A 24,873-nucleotide genomic window follows, 5' to 3' on the forward strand; every position below is an offset into this window, starting at 1 on the left:
ATTATCTATATATATATATATATATATATATATATATATATATATATATATATATATATATATATATATAAATCTATATAGAAATAATAAAAATAATTATTTATTGTTCCTTTATTTCTTACTAACGTAAACTAATTATGAACAATACTTGTAAGACATTTATTAATTAAAGTTCAACATTTACTAATGCATAATTTACATCCAAATTCATAATTTTTAACATTAGTTAACTGAGTTAACATGAACTAACAATAAACAACTGCATTTTCATTAAACAACGTTAACTAACATGAGCAAATACTGTGATCAATGTATTGTTCATTGTTTGTTAATGTTAGTAAGTGCATCCAACCTAGTTATTAAATGTTACATTTATTTATGCAAAGTAGGAGCACTCATTCATTAATTTTCTTTTCGGCTTAGTCCCTTTATTAATCAGGGGTCGCCACAGTGAAATGATCTGCCAATTTATCCAGCATATGTTTGACACAGCGGATACCCTTCCGGCCGCAACCCATCACTGGGAAACACCCATACACTCCCACTCACACACTTACACAAACACTACGGCCAATTTAGCCTACCCAATTCACCTAGACTGCATGTTATTGGACTATGGGGGAAACCGGAGCACCTGCAGGAAACCCACACCAACAGGGGGAGAACATGCAAACTCCACACAGAAAAGCCAACTGACCCAGCCGAGGCTTGAACAAGTGACCTTCTTGCCGTGAGACGATTGTGCTACCCATTGCGCCACTGTGACGCTCAAAATAAGAGCATTTAAAATACATATTTTCCTTCGACTATATTTGCCTATTTATTATTTTAAAACTAATGTCTGACTGCTACATATTGTTTAGCATTGTTTGCTAGCTGTAGGTATCTCAGTTCCATTATCAGTTGAAGTATTAAAGTAACGCAATTATCACGAGCAGATCTGGCAACCCTTGACCGACGGTCACCGTCACAACAAGCCCAAATGCTGCTGGGTGAAGCGTCACGATGGTGGACCGCTTCTATAAGCCACTTTTAAAGGACAACGAAGTAGAAAAGAGACATGTTTAAATCAGACTCCGCTTTATTTGCGTTGTCGCCGGGTTGCCAAATAATGCCATAACAAACAGCAGACAACATCCAGAAGAAGAGCCAGGATTAAAACCAAATAACAAACAGTTTGTGATAATTCCTGGAAACATGGTAGTGTCTCTAACACAAGCCTGCCGGAGTCTGGCTCTTTCTACATGGCTGCTGTCCTTCTGCTTTGTGCATTTACTGTGTTTAGACTTCACAGTGGCGGAGAAGGAGGAATGGTACACTGCGTTCGTCAACATCACCTACCTGGACCCGGTGACATCTGAAATAAAGACTGACAGGAGTGAATGTGGCAGGTATGGGGAGCACTCCCCTAAAAGAGACGCCAGGGGCTTTGTGTTTATGCCCCAGGACAGACAGGCTTGTGATGGGAACACCAGATTTCCCCTGCCACATCCCAGCATCCCATGGATTGCACTGATAGCTAAAGGAAACTGCACTTTTAGGGAGAAGATCAGACATGCTGCGGCTCTCAATGCTTCTGCTGTGGTGATTTTCAATGTGGGCTCCAGCAACTCTAATGACACCATCACCATGCCACACCACGGTAAATGACCTGAACATACGTGTGCATTTCGTGTCAAATCAAAATGTTGTTTTTATTTTATTTTTTCTGATCAAAGACAAGCATTAATAAGGATGCCCTGCTGAAAAATCCAGCTTAAACCAGCCTAGGCTGGTTGGCTGATTTTAGCTGGTCAACCAGGCTGGTTTTAGAGGGGGTTTGGCCACTTCCAGGCTGGTTTCCATCCATTTCCAGCCTGGTCTTAGCTGGTTAGGCTGGGAGATGACCAGCTAAAACCAGCTTGACCACCCTTGCCAGGCTGGGAGCCCAGCCAAAACCAGCTATGTCCAGCTTAAACCAGGCTGGTCAAGCTGGTTTTAGCTGGATTTGGCTGGTCATTTTCCAGCCTGACCAGCTAAGACCAGGCTGGAAATGGATGGAAACCAGCCTGGAAGTGGCCAAAACCCCTCTAAAACCAGCCTGGTCGACCAGCTAAAACCAGCCAACCAGCCTAGGCTGGTTTAAGCTGGATTTTTTAGCAGGGAGATGGTTCATCTAAAACAGTGATTCTCAAACTTTTTTCACCAAGTACCACCTCAGAAAAAAATAGTCTCTCCAAGTACCACCATAATGACCAGTATTAAAATACAGCGTATTAGGCTTAGTTAAGCAGCTACAGTTCTGCACAGTTCAAAAACGTAGCAGATTAATTCCTATTGTTATGAATATTTATTATTGTCAGCCACTTATAACAATATTAATAGTTTGAACATTAACTAAAACATTAAAAACAAATAAAACATCAACGTGTGCTTTTGAAAGTTAATTAAAAATGGCACTGTTCCTAAAGTAAACAGAAAACTGCTGTGCTTCAATGTAAAGTATTAACATATAGTAGCCTATTCATCAAATCTTAGAAATGTTCCTTGGACCTCATAAATATCATCCTATTTATATATAAACTATTTTTGATCAATTTTGAAATATATGGTACATGTACATATATGACTTATTTGTATATCTTTGAAATCTAAATATTAACTTGTATTTTAAATATATGATTTATATCTAAATATTTAGAAATTAGATCTTCTTACTGCGCGTTAGAGGTTTTGTGTGTCAGAAAAGTGATTAAACTATAGCTGTCAACATTGGGATTTAAAAACACGGGATACACCCCCAGCAGCCAATACAAATATGGTAAGGAAATTAGCTTCAAATGGTAGAATGCATAACAAACATTCAAAAATTTAAATAAAATAAAAGGTTTAGCCTATTAAAATCAATTTACTGATCACATCTGTGTTATCGTATGCATTAAAAGTGTTCAATTTTTTTACTTAAATTATTCAGCGATTCCTCCACGTACCACTAGAAGGAAGCCTGCATACCACTGGTGGTACACGTACCATGGTTTGAGAACCACTGATCTTAAACATTCATTTAGCCAGGGGCGGACTGGCCATCTGGCAATTCTGGCAAATGCCAGAAGGGCCGGACCAATTTTTAAATGTGGGCCGGTCAGTTTTTTTTATTTATTTTTTATTGTTTTTACGTGCTGGCAGCTTTTATCTCTTGCTAGATGTGATATTATGATGATGATGAATAAAAAACATAAATAATAAAAATAAATAGCTAAATAAAAAAGAATAATAATAAATGTTAAGCATTTGGCCCAATCGGCGACGGCCGCCTAATTTCAAGATGGGCCGACCCAATCCGAGGTTACCCGGACGTAATCAAAATCTGGCAAGAATGTCATATTATTTCACCATCTGTACACCAAAATAAATAGTGAATGTGCGTGTCCGTGGGTGGGGCTGTGTCGGTGTGGTAATGTGGGCTGATGTGACTACAGTGCCAGGGCTGAATTTTTGTCCCAGTCCGCCCCTGCATTTAGCTACTAATCCTCCAGTGTTTTAGTGGTTGGTTGTAGGTTTGGTTAGAGATGCAGAATATGTACTTTATAAGTATTAATAAGCAGCCAATATCTTAAGTAAGTAAGTAAAGGTTTATTTAAATAGCACCTTTCCCAGACATTGACTCACAAAGTGCTTTACAATAAGAGAAAACAAGTAAAAGAACACAGGACAATAAAAGAAGACATGTTAAAACATATTCAAACGAATTAAAAAGCCAAATACAGAAACACTAATACTGTTAATTAAAAGCTTGGCCAAAAAGGTATGTCTTTAAATGCTTTTTAAAAAGTTCAAGTAATAAGCAGTGTTAGGGGTAATGCATTACAACATGAGTTATGTCACAGTATTACTTTTCTAAGTAACAAGTAACGCATTACTTATCAAAATTAAGGAATAATATTTGAGTTACTTTTTTGAAAATGTAACGCGAGCTACTTTAGTTTATTTAATTAGCCATTAAAAATTAATTGCTGAATTAAAATGAACATTATCACAATGAATGACGCAGATTGTGTTCATTAACGCATTGACAGGGTTTGTGCAGGGTCTTAAAATGTCTTAAATTTTAAAAATCCAAGTTTTAGGTCTTAAAAAGTCTGAAATCTACTGAAATATTGTGTTGTAGGTCTTAAATCTTTTTCAAACAGGTCTTCATTCTTCTTTGTTCATATATTGCTACCAAACCTGGCCAAAACCCATACAATCACCAACAATCATCTCGATAAAACTTTAAACTTTTTTATTTAAAAAGGTCATTTTTAACTCTATTTATGATAATTTTCCCTACAATAACATTTGTTTATAAGTGCTCCATCTATTTACGGCTGAGGACACCGACCTGGACAGATTGTTGTGCATAAATTCAGTTTATTATAGTTTTTAAAACCTTTACATCATTTGATCATTTTTCTTTTATCTTAAAGAAAGTTTATGTTGGGAAGAAGTGTATAGTTACAACAAGAGCTTGCTTGATTTGACACAATATTTAAAACATTTAGCTAAAAAAGCGCAATTTTAAATAGTTAAATGTTTAATATTATTGTATTATTAAGTGTAATAAATTATAATAATTTTTTGAAAGAGCAAATAAAAATATTTTTCATCTGGGCCGTTTGAAATTTTTTTTAGTCTTTATCGCTTTGAGTCTAAAAATTCCTTCATAATGGTCTTTAAAATGTCTTAAAAGTCTTTAATTTAACTCAGTGAAACCTGCAGAAACCCTGATTAAAGAAAAAGGATTATAGTCTCAATGGACAGGGATTTATAGTAGTGATGGTGACAAATAGTACTTAAGTAGCAAACGCTTTAGACTTTCAATAATCTGTATATACGGCATGTAGAGCCTTACGTTTTTTCATTTATTTATGCTTTTGGATTGCATTATGGAAGCTTGATCTTTCTCTTAACATTTCTTGCTCTGTTAAACATCAGTTGGAAAATATTTGAAAAAGAAAAAATAATTCACAGGAGGGCGAATAATTTTACTTCCTTCAACAGTATTTTCACCAGAAAAAGGTGAAAAAATCTACATTTTTCATAAACATTGAGCTGTATCCCAAGTTTAAGGAACCACTTTCACTGTTCACTATAATCCACATAATAAATAAACATTTTTTGAGTCAATAAATAATGACAAAGCAACTTTTGGATCAGCTATTCCTTTAATGTTTAACAAGGCAATAAAACCTACTAATACACACCAACATGTGATTCTGAGCAACGATGCAGAATGTGATCAGACACTTTGTTGACGCTGTTATTAATAGTTAACATTCAAACTATTTTTCATGCTAGATTTGCATACTTGGCAAAGTATTTTGTGTTGTCAAGTTAATATTTCAATAAGCCCATCAAGAACATGTTCATACTGCAAACTTGAAATGACAAACAATAATGATGACATCCATACTCCATTCACATGAGTCATTTATTACAAGAAGCATTTGACATGCACATATTTGCAGTGATTTATCTTCTCTCACATCATTTAAAGCTATAAATCATGGCACGTTTCTTCATGCTTTACACACCTGCATGAATAAATCTTAGAAAAACGTTCAGGTCACACTGCAACCCAAAATATGCTGGAGAAAATTACAATAAATCATATTTTGGAAATGCATCAAAGATCAGAGTTGGCATTTTTGTGCATAAATCAGATCAAATTGACAAAAGGGGTCGATATGTTCATGGAAAGCATGTTAAGCGCATGTTAATATCTATTTTGACAAGTTTGTGAAAAACTCCACTGTAAAAATGTCCACAAATGATCAGTTTTCTGTATTTTGTCATTTGTGTTTTTATTTTTCCACATTTATTTATGATTTTGAATTGCATTTTAGGAGCTTGATCTTTCTTCCAGCAACTTTAAACCTTGAAAAGTAAAAAATAAAGACTTTTATGAACATTTTTTATGGTTTAAAGGGCTATATTTTCTGCGTTGGTGTTGTATATTATGCTTTAAAAGCCTTGTTATGAACTGACAGCACATTTTCTGTTATTTTACAAACTTATTTCTCTCTATATTATTTTTTATACATTATTATTTCAAACTACTAAAATTTCAATAAACGTCACTTTGTTAAACTGTAGAGATGAATTGTCAACATCAAAAGTCGACACGGCAGAGATCAACATCCTATATTGCAATTCACAACCATAAATGAACACTTTTAATCTCAAAATCTGGATATTTTTACCAGTGCATTGTCAGAAATCCAGTTGCATTTGAGCTAGATGTGCTCCTGACCAGTTTTATTAGAGTAAATTGTTGGTACTCTTCAGTCATATCCAGGCCATTTTCATTAGTTTGTTTTTTTAATACTACTGTTAACCCATAATTCAAAAGCCATATCTGATTTTCATCAGCCTATTTTCAGTCATTTTCTGTTTCAGTTCTAAGTGCATCAACAAACTGAAATAAATGGCTCAGAAACTACCGGTTCACATCAACAGTAGAGGAAATACTAGATTATAATGCAAAACACGTTTTCATTTGAAATGGGATGTAAGTCGCTTTAGGCCAAGAGCATAGAATCATCAAGAGGCGACACTCTAGTGCGATTTGGGAAACAGCCACTAGATGGCGCATTTTGGAATGAAAATGTCAATAGAACGACAGCACATTATAAGTCTGTAAAATAAGCTATTAAAAGTGCTGATGATTGTGATAGTAAGTGTTGTTTTGTCGTCTTTCAGGTTGTATCTCAGCTGTAATGCACTTTAAAAACACAGGACAGCCACTGGCTCTCCAAAGTGGCAGAATCTGGGGCTGTTGACGGGCGCTGCTGTTGCAATGGAACGTTCTATTGAGTGTCGCCTCTTGGTCATTCTAAGCTCTTTGCTTTAAGCATTTTACTCGATGGCCATTTTTAAAACGCCTCTCGGGCAGAATGCTCGGGCATTCTGTAAACATCAAATTCTTCAAAAGTGCCTGCCAAGCTTATGATTAACTTTCATATTAGGAATCCCCAATAAAATTTACCACCACCAATGTCTCTAGATTCATTTGACACAGATGAGTTGACATAAACCAGCTGATGCTAATCGCCTCTGTGCTCTATGGACCCTGCTGAAAAATCCAGCCTAAACCAGCCTAGGCTGGTTGGCTGGTTTTAGCTGGTCGACCAGGCTGGTTTTAGAAGGGTTTTGGCCACTTCTAGGCTGGTTTCCAGCCATTTCCAGCCTGGTCTTAGCTGGTCAGGCTGGGAGATGACCAGCTAAAACCAGCTTGACCAGCCTAGCCAAGCTGGGAGTCCAGCCAAAACCAGCTATATCCAACTTAAACCAGGCTGGTCAAGCTGGTTTTAGCTGGATTTGGCTGGTCATTTTCCGGCCTGACCAGCTAAGACCAGGCTGGAAATGGCTGGAAACCAGCCTGGAAATGGCCAAAACCCCTCTAAAACCAGCCTGGTCAACCAGCTAAAACCAGCCAACCAGCCTAGGCTGGTTTAAGCTGGATTTTTCAGCAGGGGAGCCGCCTCATAAACTATTGATGATTTAGTGTACACCCAACAAACCAACCTTTTTCCATTTGGAAAATTACAGTTATTAATAGCTCTTATATAATATCAGTTTTTAAAATAGCCTACATAATCTACAAATCCAAAGATTTTCTTTATTTTTGAATGATAACACCGCACCAAACCGAGAATATTATTTCACAGCTTATAAAACGTGTATGCAAATTAATGCTGATCATATGTAAACAACAAAAATGTCATACAAAAAGTCTGATTGGACAAACAGCAGACCCTCAGCCTCCTCCACTGTACCAGCTCCATCTTCTGGTCCAAATGTCTTAAAAGGAAAGAGTTTGCAGGACTTTGCTTATAACCCAGAAATATGAACTTTAGCAGTTCAGTTCTTTAGTACTTTGAGCATTTGTTATCGTTTAGAAGAAATTACTTTATTTGCATAGTCCTTTTAAATAAATGGTGCAAAGCATAATCATTGAGGAGAGGCTGTCTCAGTCTCAGTTTACCAGATTTGTAAGCACTTTAAGCTCTTGTTACTTTATTTTGGTTATTATCGTCAATGGGCGAAGCAGTGGCGCAGTAGGTAGTGCTGTTGCCTCACAGCAAGAAGGTTGCTGGTTCAATCCTCGGCTCAATTTGCGTTTCTGTGTGGAGTTTGCATGTTCTCCCTGGTTTCATAACGGTGCTCTGGTTTCCCCCACAGTCCAAAGACATGCAGTATAGGTGAATTGGGTGGGCTAAATTGTCTGCAGTGTATGAGTGTGTGTGAATGAGTGTTTGTGGATGTTTCCCAGAGATAGGTTGGAGCTGAAAGGCCATCCGCTGCGTAAAAACGTGCTGGATAAGTTGGCGGTTCATTCCGCTGTGGCGACCCCAGATTAATAAAGAAACTAAGCCGACAAGAAAATGAATGAATGAATGAATAATCGTCAATATCGTAAGAAAGTCCTTCTTTGCAGTTCAACCATAAAAAAAAAGTTCAGGCTCAGGATTTTTTTTTACTTTAACCCCTGTGTATGAGTGTGTGTGTGAATGCGAGAGTGTAAGGGTGTTTTCCAGTGCTGGGTTACGGCTGGAAGGGCATCCGCTTTATAAAACAGATGCTGGAATAATTGGCGGATAAATAAGGGATTAAGCCGAAGGAAAATAATTGAACTTTTTGCCATTACTTTATTTACAGTGCTGTAAATTGAATCCACTTGATGGTTATGGTGAGTCCTGTGACCTGCTGTCATGTTATTGATGAAGCTCCATAAAAGCATTTTATTTGACATTAATCACAGAGTCCTGACCTCAGTAATTCATCAGGAAAATCGACCTCTTGACCAGCTCCTCCCGCTAATAATCATCATTCATCATTCCTTTATTCCAGCTTTCTTTGTTGACTCTGTGTAATGAAAACAGTCAGGGGGAATGAAAAGATGTCCTTTCAGATCAATGTTTTCCTCAAGTGTACGCCGGAGATCAACACATGTGAGGGTGCTTGAGTTCTTCAGCCTGCTCGGATGTTAATGTTTAATGGAGTTTGACGGGATAAACACAGGGTCTGGCCGCTGCTCAACTTGAGGATCACTTCACTGCGTTTCCAGGATTGCGAACCGGAAGCTGGAGATTAGCTGAGACGGCTTTAGCTTCGGATGCTAAACTTCAGCTGACGGCATGAGTCAGACAAAATGCCACACAAGACCTGCACTGAAAAACAGCTCAGACACATATTCATGCATATAAAATGTCTGGCAGCACAGTAGCTCAGTGGTTAGCACTGTCGCCTCACAGCATGAAGGTTGCTGGTTCAAGTGCTGGCTTGGACATTCGGCATTTCTGTGTGGAGTTTGCATGTTATCCCCGTGTTCGCGTGGGTTTCCTCCGGGTGCTCCCGTCTCCTCCACAGTCCACCCTGCAGGCACAGGACATCATAATGACGTCAAATTGACATTGTACCCCAATGTACTCCAAAGTTGTAGGGATGTTGGATTTTGTTTGGAAATGAAAATCGGGTTGACGTCCGAACCCAACGTCAGGCTGATGTCAATGTCCAACCTAAAATCTACCTAAAATCAATGTCTAATCAAGTTACACCTTGATGTTGTGTGGACGTTACCACTATGACGTATATCAGATGTTGGATTTTGGTCATTTTCCAACACAATCTAAAATCAACCAAATATCAAAGACCTAGTTAATGAACATCAAAATAACGTCCTTAGACGCTGACTAGACATTGAATTTTGGTCACCTGACGTCATGACGTCATGATAAATCTAACCTAATATTAATGTCTTATGATGTTGTGTGCCTGCTGAGCAAGCACATGCGCTATAGGTAAATTGAATAAACTAAATTGTCCGTAGTGTATGAATGTGTGTGTGTGTGTGTGTGTGTGTGTGTTTTGTGGGTGTGGGTGTGTGTGTGTGTGTGTGTGTGTGTGTGTGTGTGTGTGTGTGTGAGAATGAGGGTGCATGGGTGTTTCACAGTACTGGGTTGTAGCTGGAAGGGCATCCACTGCGTAAAACATATGCTGGAATAGTTGGTGGTTCATTCTGCTGTCGAAGAAAAATGAATGAATATAATAGAATAAATCCTATATAAAACACTTAATCAGTGAGGGTTCTGGTCCGTGTATCTTTTGGTCACTGAATTTTCATTTTAGAAACGGATATTGAAAAACGAGCTGTGTTTAAATTTTCGATTTAAAGGGCACTTAGGTTACCCCTTTTTTCAGATTTAATATAAGTGTTTTGCGTCTCTAGAACGCGTATGTAAAGTTTCAGCTCAAAACACCCATCAGATTTTTCATTATACCTTTTACTAGATCCTGTTTTATACATTTTTCCACCAGGGGGTGGTTTTGTTGTACTGTGCCTTTAAGGCGAGTCCTCCCCGCCTACTATTTCTACGTGCCTTTCTGCGTGCCTTAATCTCCTCCCTCGGCTGCGTCAAACAACAGACAGACTTAAAATAAGATCTTACGTAGCATGCCGTTTGTGAGAAATACTACAGTAAGAACTTTACCAATGAGTATTTGTTGTGCAGTTGCAATGATTAGTCACACACAATATCTTTACAAAGTTCACGCGCGCGCTTAGCTTTACACTGTTTTTGCATGCATATGTGACAGGATACAGGCTAATCTCCACTGCTGTGTGGATATATGTTATGTTAATGTACACAATAAACCTGATTTAACGTCCACAAAGCAGGATTGAAGTGTCTTCTTTCATAATTGTTCTGACACGCGGCTGTGCTGATGAAGTAAAGCTGAAGTAAATCGCTGTACTTCAGTACACACGTGCACTGTTTTAAAACATTTCAAACATGTGAAACTCACTCTTATTCATATTTGATGATGATTGATGATCCTAGCGAACTGAACAGATCTTTCATTCCTGGTTGCTTTGCGCACGTCTGGTCTTGTTGACATGATTATACAAGTGACTACCGGGACATGTTAATGCGCGCAGCTGTCAATCAATATTGGTGGGCGGGGGGACCGCACTCCTACGTCCGGTTGTGGCCGTTCTGAAAAGCGCTCTAATTGATCCACCTTTTTTATGTTGTTAAATTGAAAAAAAAAGGACTGTGTGTGTTTATATCACCCCAATATATACACATATGTCTGTCCGAAAAGCTTGAAAAGTAGATTTTTCACCATAGGTGCCCTTTAAAATAAAAAACGAAAATTGGAATACAATGCGTTTTTTGATTTTCGTTTTTGAATTTTAAACGAAAATTTTTTTAAATGTTTTTCATTTTTCAATATCCATTTCTAAAATGAAAATCCAATGACCAAAAGATACACTGACTGCTTTCTGAAATAAAAACGCCTTCAAGCTGAATGTATGGAGACAGATAAGACTCAAAAGTAATTCACACAAAAGACACGATTTACACGCGTAGCCAAATTCATGTGAATAAAACCAAATTCACATGCGTAAAATATTTATTTATATTCACAAAAAAATGTCATGTTCTCAAAATAAAAATACATTTTCATAAAATACGTTTCACAAATGCAAAACACCATTTGCAAATGTATAAGAGTGTACAAAATGTTTTGAAAACTTGCGAGTTTATCCTGAATGTGAATGTGCAAATCCTCTTTCACGTATGACTCCCCCTGGATATGTGTGTGTGTATTTTTGAGACTTTCCTGCCAGAGGCAGGGTAACTCGTACCTTTCAGCCAATCAGAGGAGAGCTGTAGTCAAGGACACCCACTCTGCGCTCTATTGGTGCAGACTGTTCCTCTCCAGCATGGCGAACGGAGAAACATTTGCAAATGGTGTTTTTTACGCTAATGGTGTTTTGCAAATTCATTTTACGCACGTGAATTTGGCTACGCATGTGTACATCGTGTCTTTTGCATGAATTTCTTTTAAGACTAAACTGATTCCATACGATTGCTGTGAGATTGACCCACACTGTTGTTTTCCTTCAGGTACCGGCGATGTGGTGGCCATCATGATTCCTGAGCCCAAAGGTCGAGAGATCATGGCTCTGCTGGAGAAGAACATAACGGTGGCCATGCACATCTCCATCGGCACACGAAACCTGCAGAAATACGTGAGCCGCACGTCAGTGGTGTTCGTCTCCATTTCCTTCATCGTCCTCATGATCATCTCGCTGGCCTGGCTGGTCTTTTACTACATCCAGCGCTTCCGATATGCCAACGCTCGAGACCGCAGTCAGGTGCAAAAAACACTGCAGTTCAATACCTTTTTGACATTGCATGACCTAACATGCCCCTTTTAACAAGATGTAAAACAAGTCTCCGATGTCCCTAGAGTGTGTGTGTGTGTGTGTGTGTGTGTGTGTGTGTGTGTGTGTGTGTGTGTGTGTGTGTGTGTGTGTGTGTGTGTGTGAAGTTTCAGCTCAAATACAAATAATATTTTATATCTCTCTGAAATTAGGCTTTAATCCTAATTGTGGTGTTTTGGTGACTGTCGCTTTAAATTTAAATGAGATTTAAAGTGCTCTTTTCAGAAGAGGTCAGAGCTATAAATGCCTGTGTGTCAGCATAGTGGCAGATGACTGAAGTTATTTGTTTGAAAAGCTGAAAATGTGCCAATGAGGGAAGATGGTCACTGATGGGCGAGGCTTTCCACCTCTGATGACATGTACAAATGGAGATTGTCAATCAAAGTGTTTCTGCAGACTGTTTTTAGCAAGTGTGATTATAAAAAGTACAATTAATACATTTTTACCATTAGAGGCTGGTTATATTAGGTTTAAACTGTGAGTTTTGCTTAATAGCTCCCTTTTAAAGGGATAGTTCACCTAAAAATGAAAATTCTGGCATCATTTTCTGACTCTTCGCTTGTTCAAAATCTATATGAGTTAAAAGTGGGCTCAATATAAACCAAACGTTTCCCATTTTATAAATAATTTTTATTTATATGTAAATGTTTTAGAGCAATTCCAAAGTAAGACAAAACATTTTTTAATTTTTTCATCAGCCAAAACGAAATTATTTAACCATGTTGTACCTCATGTTCTTGTGGCATTAATAAAGTGTTTTTTTTTTAGTTATACGAGTTTCTTTTTTCTTGTTGAACACGAGAAGATGTTTTGAAAAATCCTTCAAAACCTTTCCAGCATTTCTCAAAATATCTTCTTTTGTGAAAAAAAAAACTCAAAGGTTTGGATTCATTAGAATGAGAGTTAATTATATAAAAAGAATCTATATGAAGTCTGTTTTGTTTTCAAGAAAAAAGATATTTAAAAAAATGAAACCTGTTACTATCAACTTCCATTGTATTTGTTTGTCCTTCCATGGAAGTCAAGGGTTACAGGTTTCCAACACTCTTCAAAATATCCTCTTTTGTGTTCAACAGGAAATAATTCTCAAGAATAAATAGGGAATAAATGTTAATTTTAGGTGAACGATCCCTTTAATGTCATGTTTTAAATGCGCGAAGTAAATATTGGATGTTTCTTGCAGAGGCGATTGGGCGATGCTGCAAAAAAGGCCATAAGCAAGTTACAAGTGCGGACCATCAGGAAGGGAGACAAGGTTTGCTTAATTTTGTGATCTTGTTTTTATAAATGCTATGAAGTGAAGTTTATTTATGAACTAATTTCAAGAGGATCACGTCCTTATGATTGAACACAGGCGCTCCCGCATTATCCAATTCGTGATTCACCAATCAGACAATTCCTAATGCCCCAATCTCCATATCACAGCCATCTTTGTTTTAAAGAATCCTCCCCGTCCACCCCTACTCCTCCCCCTTTCCTTGATGGGTGGCATAGTGGCCCAGTGGTTAGCACTGTTGCCTCACAGCAAGAACGTCACTGATTCTAGTCCTTACCAAGCCAGTCAACGTATCTGTGTGGAGTTTGCATAATACCTGCTAACACTCCTGTTACATCCCGGAAGTCTTCCATATTTCAGACCCATCTCCCACCACCCTCCTGTTTTGTTTTATCTCCCAGAAAACTCCCGTAATTTCAGGTTATGTGTTATTCAGACACCTCTATTCCGAGACCTAGACCTTAAACCCACTACCCCCTGGGTCTCCCGGATTTTCAGAGAAAAATTATGGCAGGTATCTTTTACACGTACACCCCGTGCTCATGTGAGTTCCCCGGTTTTCTCCCACCGTCCAAAAGACATGCACCTAGTAAGTAGTTATCAATTATGAGCAATCACTATCTGTTCATTAGCTACTACAGCAGGGGAGTTCTCGAAATCTACCTAAGCTCAAACTCCCCTCTCACCTTGCAAATGGGAGGGAGCCCCAGTTTCGAAGATCTTCTGAGCTCAGGCTCTCTCCTGGGACAGCATGCCAAACAAGCATTATAAGCAATCATCAGCTAAGTGTGAACTCATGAAATGCTTTAAATGCACATATTTTACCCCTTTAACGAGATGTAAGATAAGTCTTTGGTGTCTCCAGAATGTGTCTGTAAAGTTTCCACTTGCCATCAGATCGTTTATTATACCTTGATGAATATGTGGATTTTTAAATCGTAGCTGTTTTGTAGCCTGTGCCTTTAAATGCAAATGAGCTGTTTCTCCCCACCCACCATTCCTACATGCACGTCTGTTTCTCCTGCTGCATCACAGTCAGCAGTCAGTGACATCATGGCTTTAATTGATCAGTGTGGTTTAGTGATTGACTCTCTTTATGACTGTGTGTTCTGGTCTGCTGCTCTTCCTCTTAAGCATAGATTTCATGGAAGTGCACACATTCTATTGCCCATACCTTTTTTTTATCCTTCGTATCGCCCTTTTTATTGACTTTTCTAGGAAACAGATTCAGACTTTGACAACTGTGCGGTGTGTATTGAAGACTACAAACCTAATGATGTGGTGCGGATCCTGCCCTGCCGGTAAGATAACACACACACACACACACACATTAGCAGGACAGGCCTGAAATCATCAATATATTCATTAAGATATTAATAAAACACTTTCAGCTTAAAATAATATGTTATTTTTCATAGTTAGTGTTTAATCATGAAGTTCAGCCTGAAGCTATTGTACTTGGTGAACTGTAAAAACCATCAATGTTTAATCTGTAAAACTTGAAACCATTTTCCCAGCAGAACAGCAGCGATATGAAAAATGAGTCTTTTATTCTAGTGCATTGTTTATGATGGAAAATATGTATTTTATGGCATCTTATGGCCTCATAGTCTGTCTTGAATTGAAATATTTTGTATTATTATTGTTTATTCTATGAAGTGAAATGTTTTTTTTTTGTCTTATGTATATTCTCAATATGCAAATTGAAATATCATGCATCTGGCTCACTAGTTTAAACAATTTTTTGTTTTTATTTGTATATACACTTTTATTATTATTATATTTTATTATAACTTATAATAATTTTATTAGTTAGTTATAATAATTTTATTATAACTAAATAAATAATGAATAACACTTCTGTGCATAATTTGCTAGTCCATTTGATGAATCATGTTTACCAAAACTGCTGGGCATTATTTCAATAATTTTCTTTTCTTTTTTGTTTTAATCATGTTTTTACTAAAAAATTTAACATTTTAATTGTTGTTTTTTAATTCATTTATTATATATTAAGTTTGTTATTATTCATTGTTTTATGCAAAACTAAATATGGCATTTTTATAATTATTTTATTGTCATATTGGGCCCTAACATACACCCAGTGCAATGAGGCACAAGACGTGTTTGCCCCGACGTGTTGCTATTTTCAGACTAACTCAACCTTAATTTTCTTAGTTTTTACTTAGTTTTCCGCCACATTGTTTAAATAGCAAATTCATTTGAGCCACTTTGTGGACTTATGGGTGTTCCGTTCTAGAAAAGAAGTGTGTTAAGGTGCATCGTTGGTGCGTTGCTATTTTGAGGAACTAAAATAGACAGCAGGTCTAAAGTCCAGCGCAGAGCGCGTTAGTTGTGCGCCTTGCTTACACATTGCTTAAAAAACGCAGGATGTACAACAATACACATATCTTTACAGATGGCTTTTTTTTAGTTTATTCACGACATCTTGCTTTGTGTAATGTTATCATTATAATTAATATTATTTATTATATTCAAATTTATATTTGTTTTATTAAAAACAAGCTTTGATTTGCCCCCTTATCGGGTTTTATATGGGGCATAGCACGTGTGTTTGGATATAACTCAGTTTTGGACCACACTTCGTTATTATTGCTCATTTATTCGTTTCCTGGAAATTAGAACTGAATTTAGAAATAGTTTTAAAACAAATGTTTGTGCTTAACAAACAAAATAATTATAAAGGCTAATGAATGTCTTTAGTGGAGTGCGTACAACATCATTTCCTTATCCACGAAAAAGAGAAAGTGAAAGTAAAGGTCAATTGGAAGAGGCTCTTTCTTTATCCTCGCGCTGCAGATGCTCTGTTTAACTGTTTTCTTGCTAGTGAAGCGTTCAGTTCTTCTACTTACGAAGTCCAACATGTAAATAGCAAATGCGCCATGGGAGATGAGACTCTGATTGGTTTATTCTTAAAACACACCCATAACTCATTAAGAGAATAAGCTCAACCCTGTTAGATCATGCACCGCGGAGCAAAGGGGAAATTTCTGTCTTTAAAATAGCAAAAGTGGATTCTGACTCGCCCTTATTGCTTTTGTGCCCTGCGCTAGAGGGCTGAATTCCAGGACCCGATTAGATTTCTTGCAGCGCGGGAATAAATTTCCGAATAAATTGCTAGAGCGGTCGATAACTCTTGTGTAAATTGAACGGGAGCGGGCGGTCTAACAATATCGCTCCCGACTCCCAAGCGAGCGAGCATGAATGTGTGTGAATGAGAGAGCATGATGGTGGGTTTAGCTTGAATGAGAGAGAGAGCTTCGTGCTGTCTATGTGTGTGTGTGTGTGTGTGTGTGTGTGTGTGTGTGTGTGTATGAGAGAGAGCGTGATGCTGTCTGTGTACTTGCTTGGTGCTGTGGTGCTGTGTGTCTGTGTGTGTGTTTACAGACAGCTGTCTGGATTCTGTATCGCTGGGTGGATTTTGCTTTTGTTCCCCCCAATTCATCCCTCCACTACTCCCCCACCCCCTCGTTAGCGAGAACGGGCACGGCGGGTGGATTATTATTATTATAATTATTATTATTATTTATTATATATTTTTTAGATTTGTCTCTGATTGTCTGCATGATAGTCCAGTGGTTAGTGCGCTGACATATGGTGCAGCAGCACTCTGGGCATCCAGAGTTCGAATCCCGGCTCATGAACCTTTCTCAATTCTATGCTAAATCAGTAGTATGCTAAATTATAAAGAAATATGAAATAATTAATAGCGGCACGCTGACTCAGTGGTTAGCACTGTCGCCTCACAGCAAGAAGGTCACTGGTTCAAGTCACAGCTGGGTTATTTATCATTTCTGTGTGGAGTTTGCATGTTCTCCCCGTGTTGACATGGGTTTCATTCGGTGATCCGGTTTCCCCCACAGTCCAAACACATCCACTATAGGTGAACTGGGTTAGCTAAATTGGCCCTAGTGTATGTGTATGAATGAGCGTGTATGGGTGTTTCCCAGTACTTGGTTACAGCTGGAAGGCCATCTCCTGTGTAAAACATACAGTATGCTGGAATAGTTGGCGATTCATTCCGCTGTGGCGACCTCTGAAATAAAGAGCCGGCGGAAAATGAATGTTCTAAAATGAATCCACTTAATTGAATCTAATTAATAGAATTAATCTAATTCGAATGAATCTAATTAATAATTTAAAATAGTCTAACATACTATAAATCTGTAACTTAGCAAATGGTCTGTAAAACTAAGTTCAGTTATTCTAAATATTCACTTTGCAGAGAGCATTTAATATGGTAAAATGGTGTAAATGGCACTTGTTTACTGTATGCAGCTGATGTTTCTCTTCTGTGAACTGTGCTGTCATTTTCAGGCATGTCTTCCATAGGAACTGTGTGGACCCGTGGCTTCAAGACCACAGAACGTGTCCCATGTGCAAAATGAACATCCTGAAGGCGCTGGGCATCCCGGTAAGAGCAGAGAGACTGTCACATAAAAACAGTGTTGGGTTTAATGACTTATAAAGTAACTAGTAACTCTAATTCAATCACTTGCTTTCAATTCTGAAAAAATGTTTGCCTTAAATATTGTGAATAGTTATTAAACAGTTATGAGAAAGTTCAGAGAAATATATTTTGCAGAATAAATACATTTTCAGTAATGCTGTATTTCTCCATCAGCCCAACACAGACTGCTCAGACGACGCTCCTCCAGACTATGAGACGTCCAGTGGGCAACCAAGCATCGCAGTGACTGGTGCCAGTGAGGTGTCTGTCGGCGAGAGCTCGCTGGTTTTAGACCAGCCACTCAGAATAACCGGTCTGTCACACGATTACCAGGAGATGAACTCGGTGCCGGCGGACGCAGAGAGTCCACACATCGCCAGCAGTGAGTGTGCAGGAATCCCATCAAACCTGAATGAACTTAAAAAGTCAGAGTTATAGGGTTAAACTTGGAATTCTGCTAGAAATTATGGGATTACATTTGGAATTCTAAAGACAAAAATCAGAATTATGGGGTTAAACCTGGAATTCAGATTACAAAAGTTGGTATTATAGTATGTAAACTTGGAATTATGATAGAAAAAGTCAGAATTATGGGTTAAACTTAAAATTCTCTTTCTGAGGGGGAAAAGTCCAAATTATGGCATGTAAACTTGGATATCTGAGGGTAAAATTTTAGTTCTGTGAAATTCCTATCTCTCACGTTGACCTGCACGTCTCGTGGATCTGGATGTGATTAATTTAGTCTGTTCTGCTGGTTTTGTGTGTCTGAGCTTTCAGCTCTACTGAATGTAGGTCATTTTTTTTGGTACCAGCAACAAATAAAAGCCCAGCCTGTCCTGGTTTTAGTCTGGTGAGAAAACCAGAACTGTAAGGTGTAAATATTATTCCATTGAAAAAAAAAATTGATGTAAATCCAGACTTTTAACCAAATTTTCAGAGGTGTAAACTGAATTAATGAGGAAAAATCTGAATTATGGGGTTAAACTTGGAATTCTGGGGGCCAAAGTTGGAATTAGGGGCTGTAAACTTGAAATTCTGAAGTAAAAAAAATCTGAATTTTGGGGTGTACATTTGGAATTCAGAGGGAAAACAGTCAGAATTACGAGGTGTAAACTTGGAGTTCTGAAGAAAATAGTCAGAATAATGGGGGAAACAATTGGAATTCTGGGGAAAAAAGCCCAAATTATGGAGTGTAAATAAAGAATTCTGAGGCCAAAAATTTAAATTATGTGAAGTAAATTTGAAATTCTGTGGGGGGAAAGGTCAGAATTATGGGGTGGACATTTGGAATTCTGAGGGGGAAATCTGAATTATGAAATGGAATCATAAATTTTGAGCTATAGGCTGTAGAATCTGAATTCTGAAGTAAAAAGTCTAAATAATGCGGTATATACTTGGAATTCTGAGGACAAACGCTGAAATTATGGAGTGTAAACTTGTATTTCTGAAGGAAAATTTAGAATTAAAGGATGTAAACTCAAGACTTCTGAGGGGAAAAAGTCATAGTTATGGGCTGTAAACTTGAAATTCTGAGGACAAACGGAATTATGAGCAAACTTGGAATTCAGTAGGAAAATTGTCATAATTATAGGCTATAAACTTGGAATTCTGAGTACAAACATTAGAATTATGGTGTGCAAACCTGTAATTTTTATACCATATTTAATGATGGTCTGGAAAATTGGAAGTTAGAGGAAAAAGTCAGAATTATGTGGTGTAAAATTGGAATTCTGAAGGAAAATTCAGAATTAAAGGGTGTAAACTCAAGACTTCTGAGGGGAAACATAATTATGTAAACTTGGAATTTTCAGGACAAAAGTTGGAATGATGGTGTGCAAACCTGTAATTCTGGTGGAAAAAGTCGGAATATTGGGATATATAATTGAACTTATTTTTTCTTCTTTTTCTCTGTAGCAGAATTAAACATCCAGAGAAATCTTCCTAACATTTTAATTTGGATTCCAGAATGAATAGCTCACAGCAGATCTGGTGTCAAGACAGGGTAGTTTCTCTCATCACTGTAGGACTCAGATGTTGTTATTGTTGCAGGTGAGCAGCATCAGCCCTCCATGAGCAATGATCCAGACATCATGCCAATGGAGATCGCAGAGCTTCAGTCTGATCTTGAACAGGAGGATGTGAAGTCCTGAAGACTCTCAGTGCCATAAACACGGCAGCGGGACAATAACAGACCAAGAGCAATAGCAGCACAGGTGTGCAACGTCTTTGTTGTTTTTTTCCTCCATCACCACAAAAAAACGTCTCCCTTATCATTATTTTTTTTTCTGACTGAACTGAATGTCGTCTCCTGCATTACCAGACTGCGAGGAATGCGAAGGCTTTTAATTCGGACAAATGTTGACAGTCAACTTCCCTGTGGGATCACTGCCAGTACACATCAGGATATTCCAAAATTAATATGCATCGATGAGTGTGGCTCATAATGGTTATAAGATTACACTAATTAAAAAAAACTATAATAGTTTATATTAATAAATGCTAGTGTTTTTGAACCATATATTCTAGTGCACAGATCTCAAACTCAATTCCTGGAGGGCCGCAGCTCTGCACAATTGTGCTCCAACCCAATCAACCAGCTGATCCTTAAATTAAGGCATTCATGACTACTAGAAACTATTGAACAGGTGTGAGTTGGAGGTGGTTGGAGCTAAAATATGTTTTACTACAGTAAACTGTGGTGTATATTCTTGTATAATATACTGTTTAGTTATAAAAAACTACAGTATCCACTTGTTAAGTGTGACGTCACGCGAAGCTGCTTCAGGGTTTAAGTGCTCTATCAATCTGTATGGGAAGACTCATGGTAAACGTGAATGTTTACAAAGTGCTGTACCACTTTCAAAAACAAGATCGCAATATATATATCAGGTGGTCAGAAAGTGATGAATTTTTTAGAAATTGTTAAAATTTTGGTATTTGTGATACAGCAAGTCCAGAAACTGTTGTGTCCACCATGATTCATATGAAATTCACTTTAACGTGTGATCTGACTACAAGCGAATATCTTCTCAATTCAAATGAGTAGCGGCTTGGACCCGGACACGGTATTCTATACGTCACAGATACGTCACGACTTAACAAGCGTATTGGCTCGTTTGTTTATATTACTATAGTTGTGTTACTATAGCAACTGTAGAATCACCACAACAGTGGTAATACTGTAGAATGGTTCAAAATCACTGTAGTGTTGTTTACTATAAATTGCTGTAGTATTGTTTCATGTGGGTCACTGTTGTGTCGTAAACAGGTTATACATTATAAATGCATCTTATCCATAGTAGAACCAAGTCACGAGTATTCTAGCAGCCAGTGTGTCACGGAGATGTTTGTAAATGCCGCAAAAGCACAGATTAGGCGGATGCTTCACACTAGGTAGTTTTGACAGTGTTGTCGTCTGTTCCTCCTCAAGCACACTGCTAAATACTGCTAGCTTACTGTTAGCTAAGTACTGCTAAAGTTAGTCGTTTCTGAGCAGCTGAAATGGGCTGAACACTTGACAAAACAAATGCAAAAATCAGTTCTTTGTCATAACTATGTTGGCTTCTGAAAGTCTGAGCTACTATTTAAGCCTTTTTTCTTGACTTAATTTCCTCTGAGTTTTTTATGCTTTGTTTTTTTAATTATTCAGACTATATTTTCAGAGTTCAATCAAAACAACATTAAATCCTGTAGACTTTCAATGGGGCTCTGAAAACGTAGCTGATCAAGAGCTAATCCAACATTAGCGCTTACAATCTTTTTACCTCACTTGTAAACGAGCTTAAGATATGCTACCAAAATGCTAAAATCATGCTAGTAACACGGTAAAACATGTTTGTGTGCTAAAAGAAGTATTCTTAAATGAAAACATTTTAAAATAAAAAAATCCAACTGAGAGTTAATCAAACATTAGCTCTTACAGATTTTTAAAGCCACTGGTATACAACCCTAAAGTCTCGTACACACCGGGATGCTTTTCATTTGCGTTTAATGGTGATGGGTTGCAGCTGGAAGGGTATCCGCTGTGTAGAAGATATGCTAGATAAGTTGGCGGTTCATTCCGCTGTGGCGAACCGAGATTAAAAAGGGACTAAGCCGAAAAGAAAATAAATAAATGAATATTGCTTTAAGTTTAAACATATCGTTCATAAAGCTGCTTAAAATGTTCAGACTTTCTCAGCCGACGTGGCGTTTTCTGTTCTGTTCTGGTTTAACTGCTGCAGAAATTGCGAGCGTAGCTTTCATGGGACAGTGATGATAGTGTTTGCTCTGATTTGTTTTGTAGAATATAATAATAGTTGATACACTGTAAAAATAACTATTTGACTTTACTTAAAGTGAGTAAATCTCTTGATCTTAAAAGCAACATGTTGACTTTACTCAAAAAGGTGAGTTAACGCACTGGAACTGTTAAGTTTATTGAAGTTAATTTTTATAATTACGCACAGTTTATTTACTGTAATCTACTAATCGTACTTCTAAAGTTTAGGGCAGGGCAGCTCAGTGGCACAGTGGCTAGCACTGTCGCCTTACAGCAAGAAGATTGCTGGTTCGAATCCCAGCTGGGTCAGTTGGCATTCCTGTGTGGAGTTTGCATGGTCTCCCAGTGTTTGCGTGGGTTTCCACCACGTGCTTGTGTTTCCCTCACAGCCCAAACACATGCGCTATAGGTGAATTGGGTAAGTTAAATTGTCTGTAATGTATAAGTGTGTGTGAATGTGAGAGTGTATGGGTGTTTTCCAATACTGGGTTGTGGCTGGAAGAGCATCCACAGCGTAAAACATATGCTGGAATAGTTGGCGGTTCATTCCGCTGTGGCGACGTCTGAAATAAAGACTAAGCCGGCGAAAAATGAAGAAGTTTAAAGCAACAGCTTAAGTAAATGAACTGTGCATAATTATAAAAGTTAAGTTGAAACAACAGTTAAAATGTCTTTACTCACCTGTTTTAGTCAACTGCGTTTAAGGTAACAAGTGTACTCATCTTTTATAAGTAAATAATCACGTTTTACAGTGTAATATGGGCCTGTTTTGATGACTGCTTTATATTTATCATGTGCAATAGGAAAGCGAAAGACTAATGAAGGTTTATTTTGATATCAAAGGGTTTATTTTTCTAAAAAAGAAAAAACTAAGATATGATAAAAATAGCAGAAGCACCCCTTTAAATATTTATGTTGTATTATTATGAATATTATTACTAGATTTGCTCTATAGATCTCTACTCTATACATATTACTTGTATTGCTGTGTATTAGTTTATAAGTTAGTATTTAAAACTATGTAATTATTATTAATTTATTATTTGAATTGATTTGAGTGTGAAGTATTTCTGATACTTTTTTTAAATGAGACTTTATCTCATAATGCACATCTCCAGTTAAGAGCTCCTACCCAGAATGCACTGCAGTAGTGGGTTTGGCTGATGAATGTTCAGTAGACTAAACCAAAGCCTCAGTGTTTAGTTTCCGCACATTGTTGGAAATGTTTGTGTAATGTGTTTGTAATGTCTGTTGGACTTGTTTGTGTAATATGTTTGTAATGTCAGGATAGGTGGATATGGCACATATTCAATAATCTGCTTATCTTCAAGACGGATCCTCATATTCATATTCAGGGATATTAAAGGTAAAGGCTGGTGCAGTGCTATTAGCATCTGTCTGCCAAAAAGCACATGAGATTTGCAGATTTAGTTTAGTCTGGCATGTTAGAAATGTTTTTTGCTTTAAATGTTTTATAAGATAAAATGATTGTGAACTTGATTTGGTGCTTGTTTAATCGGTCCACAAGTAAAATGACAGTGGGCTGAATTATTGAAGAAGAAAATCCTGAAAAACATTGAACCAACATGAATACATGAATAAACTCTTAATATAAACGTATATAAATATATAATATAAATGATATAAATAAAAGTTATAAGTAAAAATTAAAATATAAATAATATATATATATATATATATATATATATATATATATATATATATATATATATATATATATATATATATATATATATATATATATATATATAAATAAAAGTTTGTCTTCAAACTGCAGGAAAAAAGTTTATATTTATTATAAATGTGTTAGAAAATACAAAGAAAACAAGAATAAAATGTCACATTAAGAAGATTTCTTGATAAAAATGTTTGGTGAATTTAGCCCAGTTTGTGTACTTTTCTTTAATATCTTTATTAAATGAAGGAATCATTTGTGAGATCATTAAATGTTGTTGATTCATGCCTATGTTATAATTTATTATGGAAATAACACTATTTGTGTGGGGTGTCATGCGTCTAAAGATGTCTAGAAATGTTTAATTATTCATTATGATAATCATTTCACCCTTTAAAGGAATGAAAGAGTTTGCTTTTCCAGTGCTTTTATTTATTTATTTATTTATTTTTCCCACCATCCTAAATAAGGTCAAATGCATCAGTGGTTTAATAGAGTCTGCAGCTCTCTGTGCTCGTCTCCTGTCTAATTTCCAACTCTTTCACTACTGTTTTTCAAGTTTGTATTCACACTGCACATGTTCATCAAGCACTTTATCTCCATTCTGAGGAATAGTGCTTTAAGAATTTAAAGATGAAGCGTGTCAGTTTTTATATTGGTGTTGATGGTTGCAGGATGAACATTCACTAGGGCTGCACGATACTAGAATAATGTGTGATACTGTTGTGATTAACGATTTAGCCTTTGCCTTTTCACTCATCATAGCACCTGTGCTGCTGATGATGTGACAATAAAAGTGATTTGATTTAGAAGAATGCTTTTTAATTCCTAAATAGTTTTATTTAATTTTAATGACTTTAAAATAAACGGGTCAAATATATTTTTAGATTATAATTCAGACTAAAAAAAGTCA

General features: G+C 37.0%; 1 protein-coding gene and 2 long non-coding RNA genes across 4 annotated transcripts in view; 1 reads left to right on the plus strand and 2 right to left on the minus strand.

The window, feature by feature from the left end:
• The window catches only part of LOC147847018 (uncharacterized), a 919,394-nt gene that overhangs the window by 325,894 nt on the left and 568,627 nt on the right, over nucleotides 1-24,873 (minus strand). The window lies entirely within an intron of this gene.
• On the plus strand, nucleotides 972-23,948 carry rnf150a (ring finger protein 150a). Of its 2 annotated transcripts, XR_015475796.1 has the most exons (8): nucleotides 988-1,642; nucleotides 11,937-12,187; nucleotides 13,440-13,511; nucleotides 14,751-14,833; nucleotides 17,871-17,967; nucleotides 18,178-18,385; nucleotides 20,053-20,505; nucleotides 20,672-22,665. XR_015475796.1 is itself a non-coding variant. In NM_001145572.2 (7 exons), exons 1-7 carry the CDS (start codon nucleotides 1,198-1,200, stop codon nucleotides 20,151-20,153), a joined length of 1,257 nt encoding a protein of 418 aa, NP_001139044.1. In that variant the 5' UTR covers nucleotides 972-1,197; the 3' UTR covers nucleotides 20,154-23,948. The 2 variants fall into 2 exon arrangements, 1 of the variants encoding a protein (NP_001139044.1); NM_001145572.2 differs by having other exon boundaries at nucleotides 972-1,642; nucleotides 20,053-23,948.
• LOC141375091 (uncharacterized) lies at nucleotides 17,124-20,413 on the minus strand. The gene is made up of 3 exons (XR_015477274.1): nucleotides 19,788-20,413; nucleotides 18,654-19,167; nucleotides 17,124-18,522 (listed from the first exon to the last, which is right to left on the minus strand). It is a non-coding gene; the product is annotated as an uncharacterized LOC141375091 (long non-coding RNA).

Source organism: Danio rerio, chromosome 1, assembly GCF_052040795.2.
Source record: "Danio rerio strain M-AB ecotype USA chromosome 1, GRCz13ab, whole genome shotgun sequence".
Lineage (NCBI taxonomy): Eukaryota > Metazoa > Chordata > Actinopteri > Cypriniformes > Danionidae > Danio > Danio rerio.

What these genes read in the sequence shown, in the direction of transcription:
- rnf150a (NM_001145572.2), top strand. Translation starts at nt 1,198, where the DNA reads ATGGTAGTGTCTCTAACACAAGCCTGCCGGAGTCTGGCTCTTTCTACA. An exon ending in CATCACCATGCCACACCACG is followed by an intron (nt 1,643 to 11,936) that starts GTAAATGACCTG and finishes GTTTTCCTTCAG; the next exon opens with GTACCGGCGATGTGGTGGCC. An exon ending in GTGCGGATCCTGCCCTGCCG is followed by an intron (nt 14,834 to 17,870) that starts GTAAGATAACAC and finishes TGTCATTTTCAG; the next exon opens with GCATGTCTTCCATAGGAACT.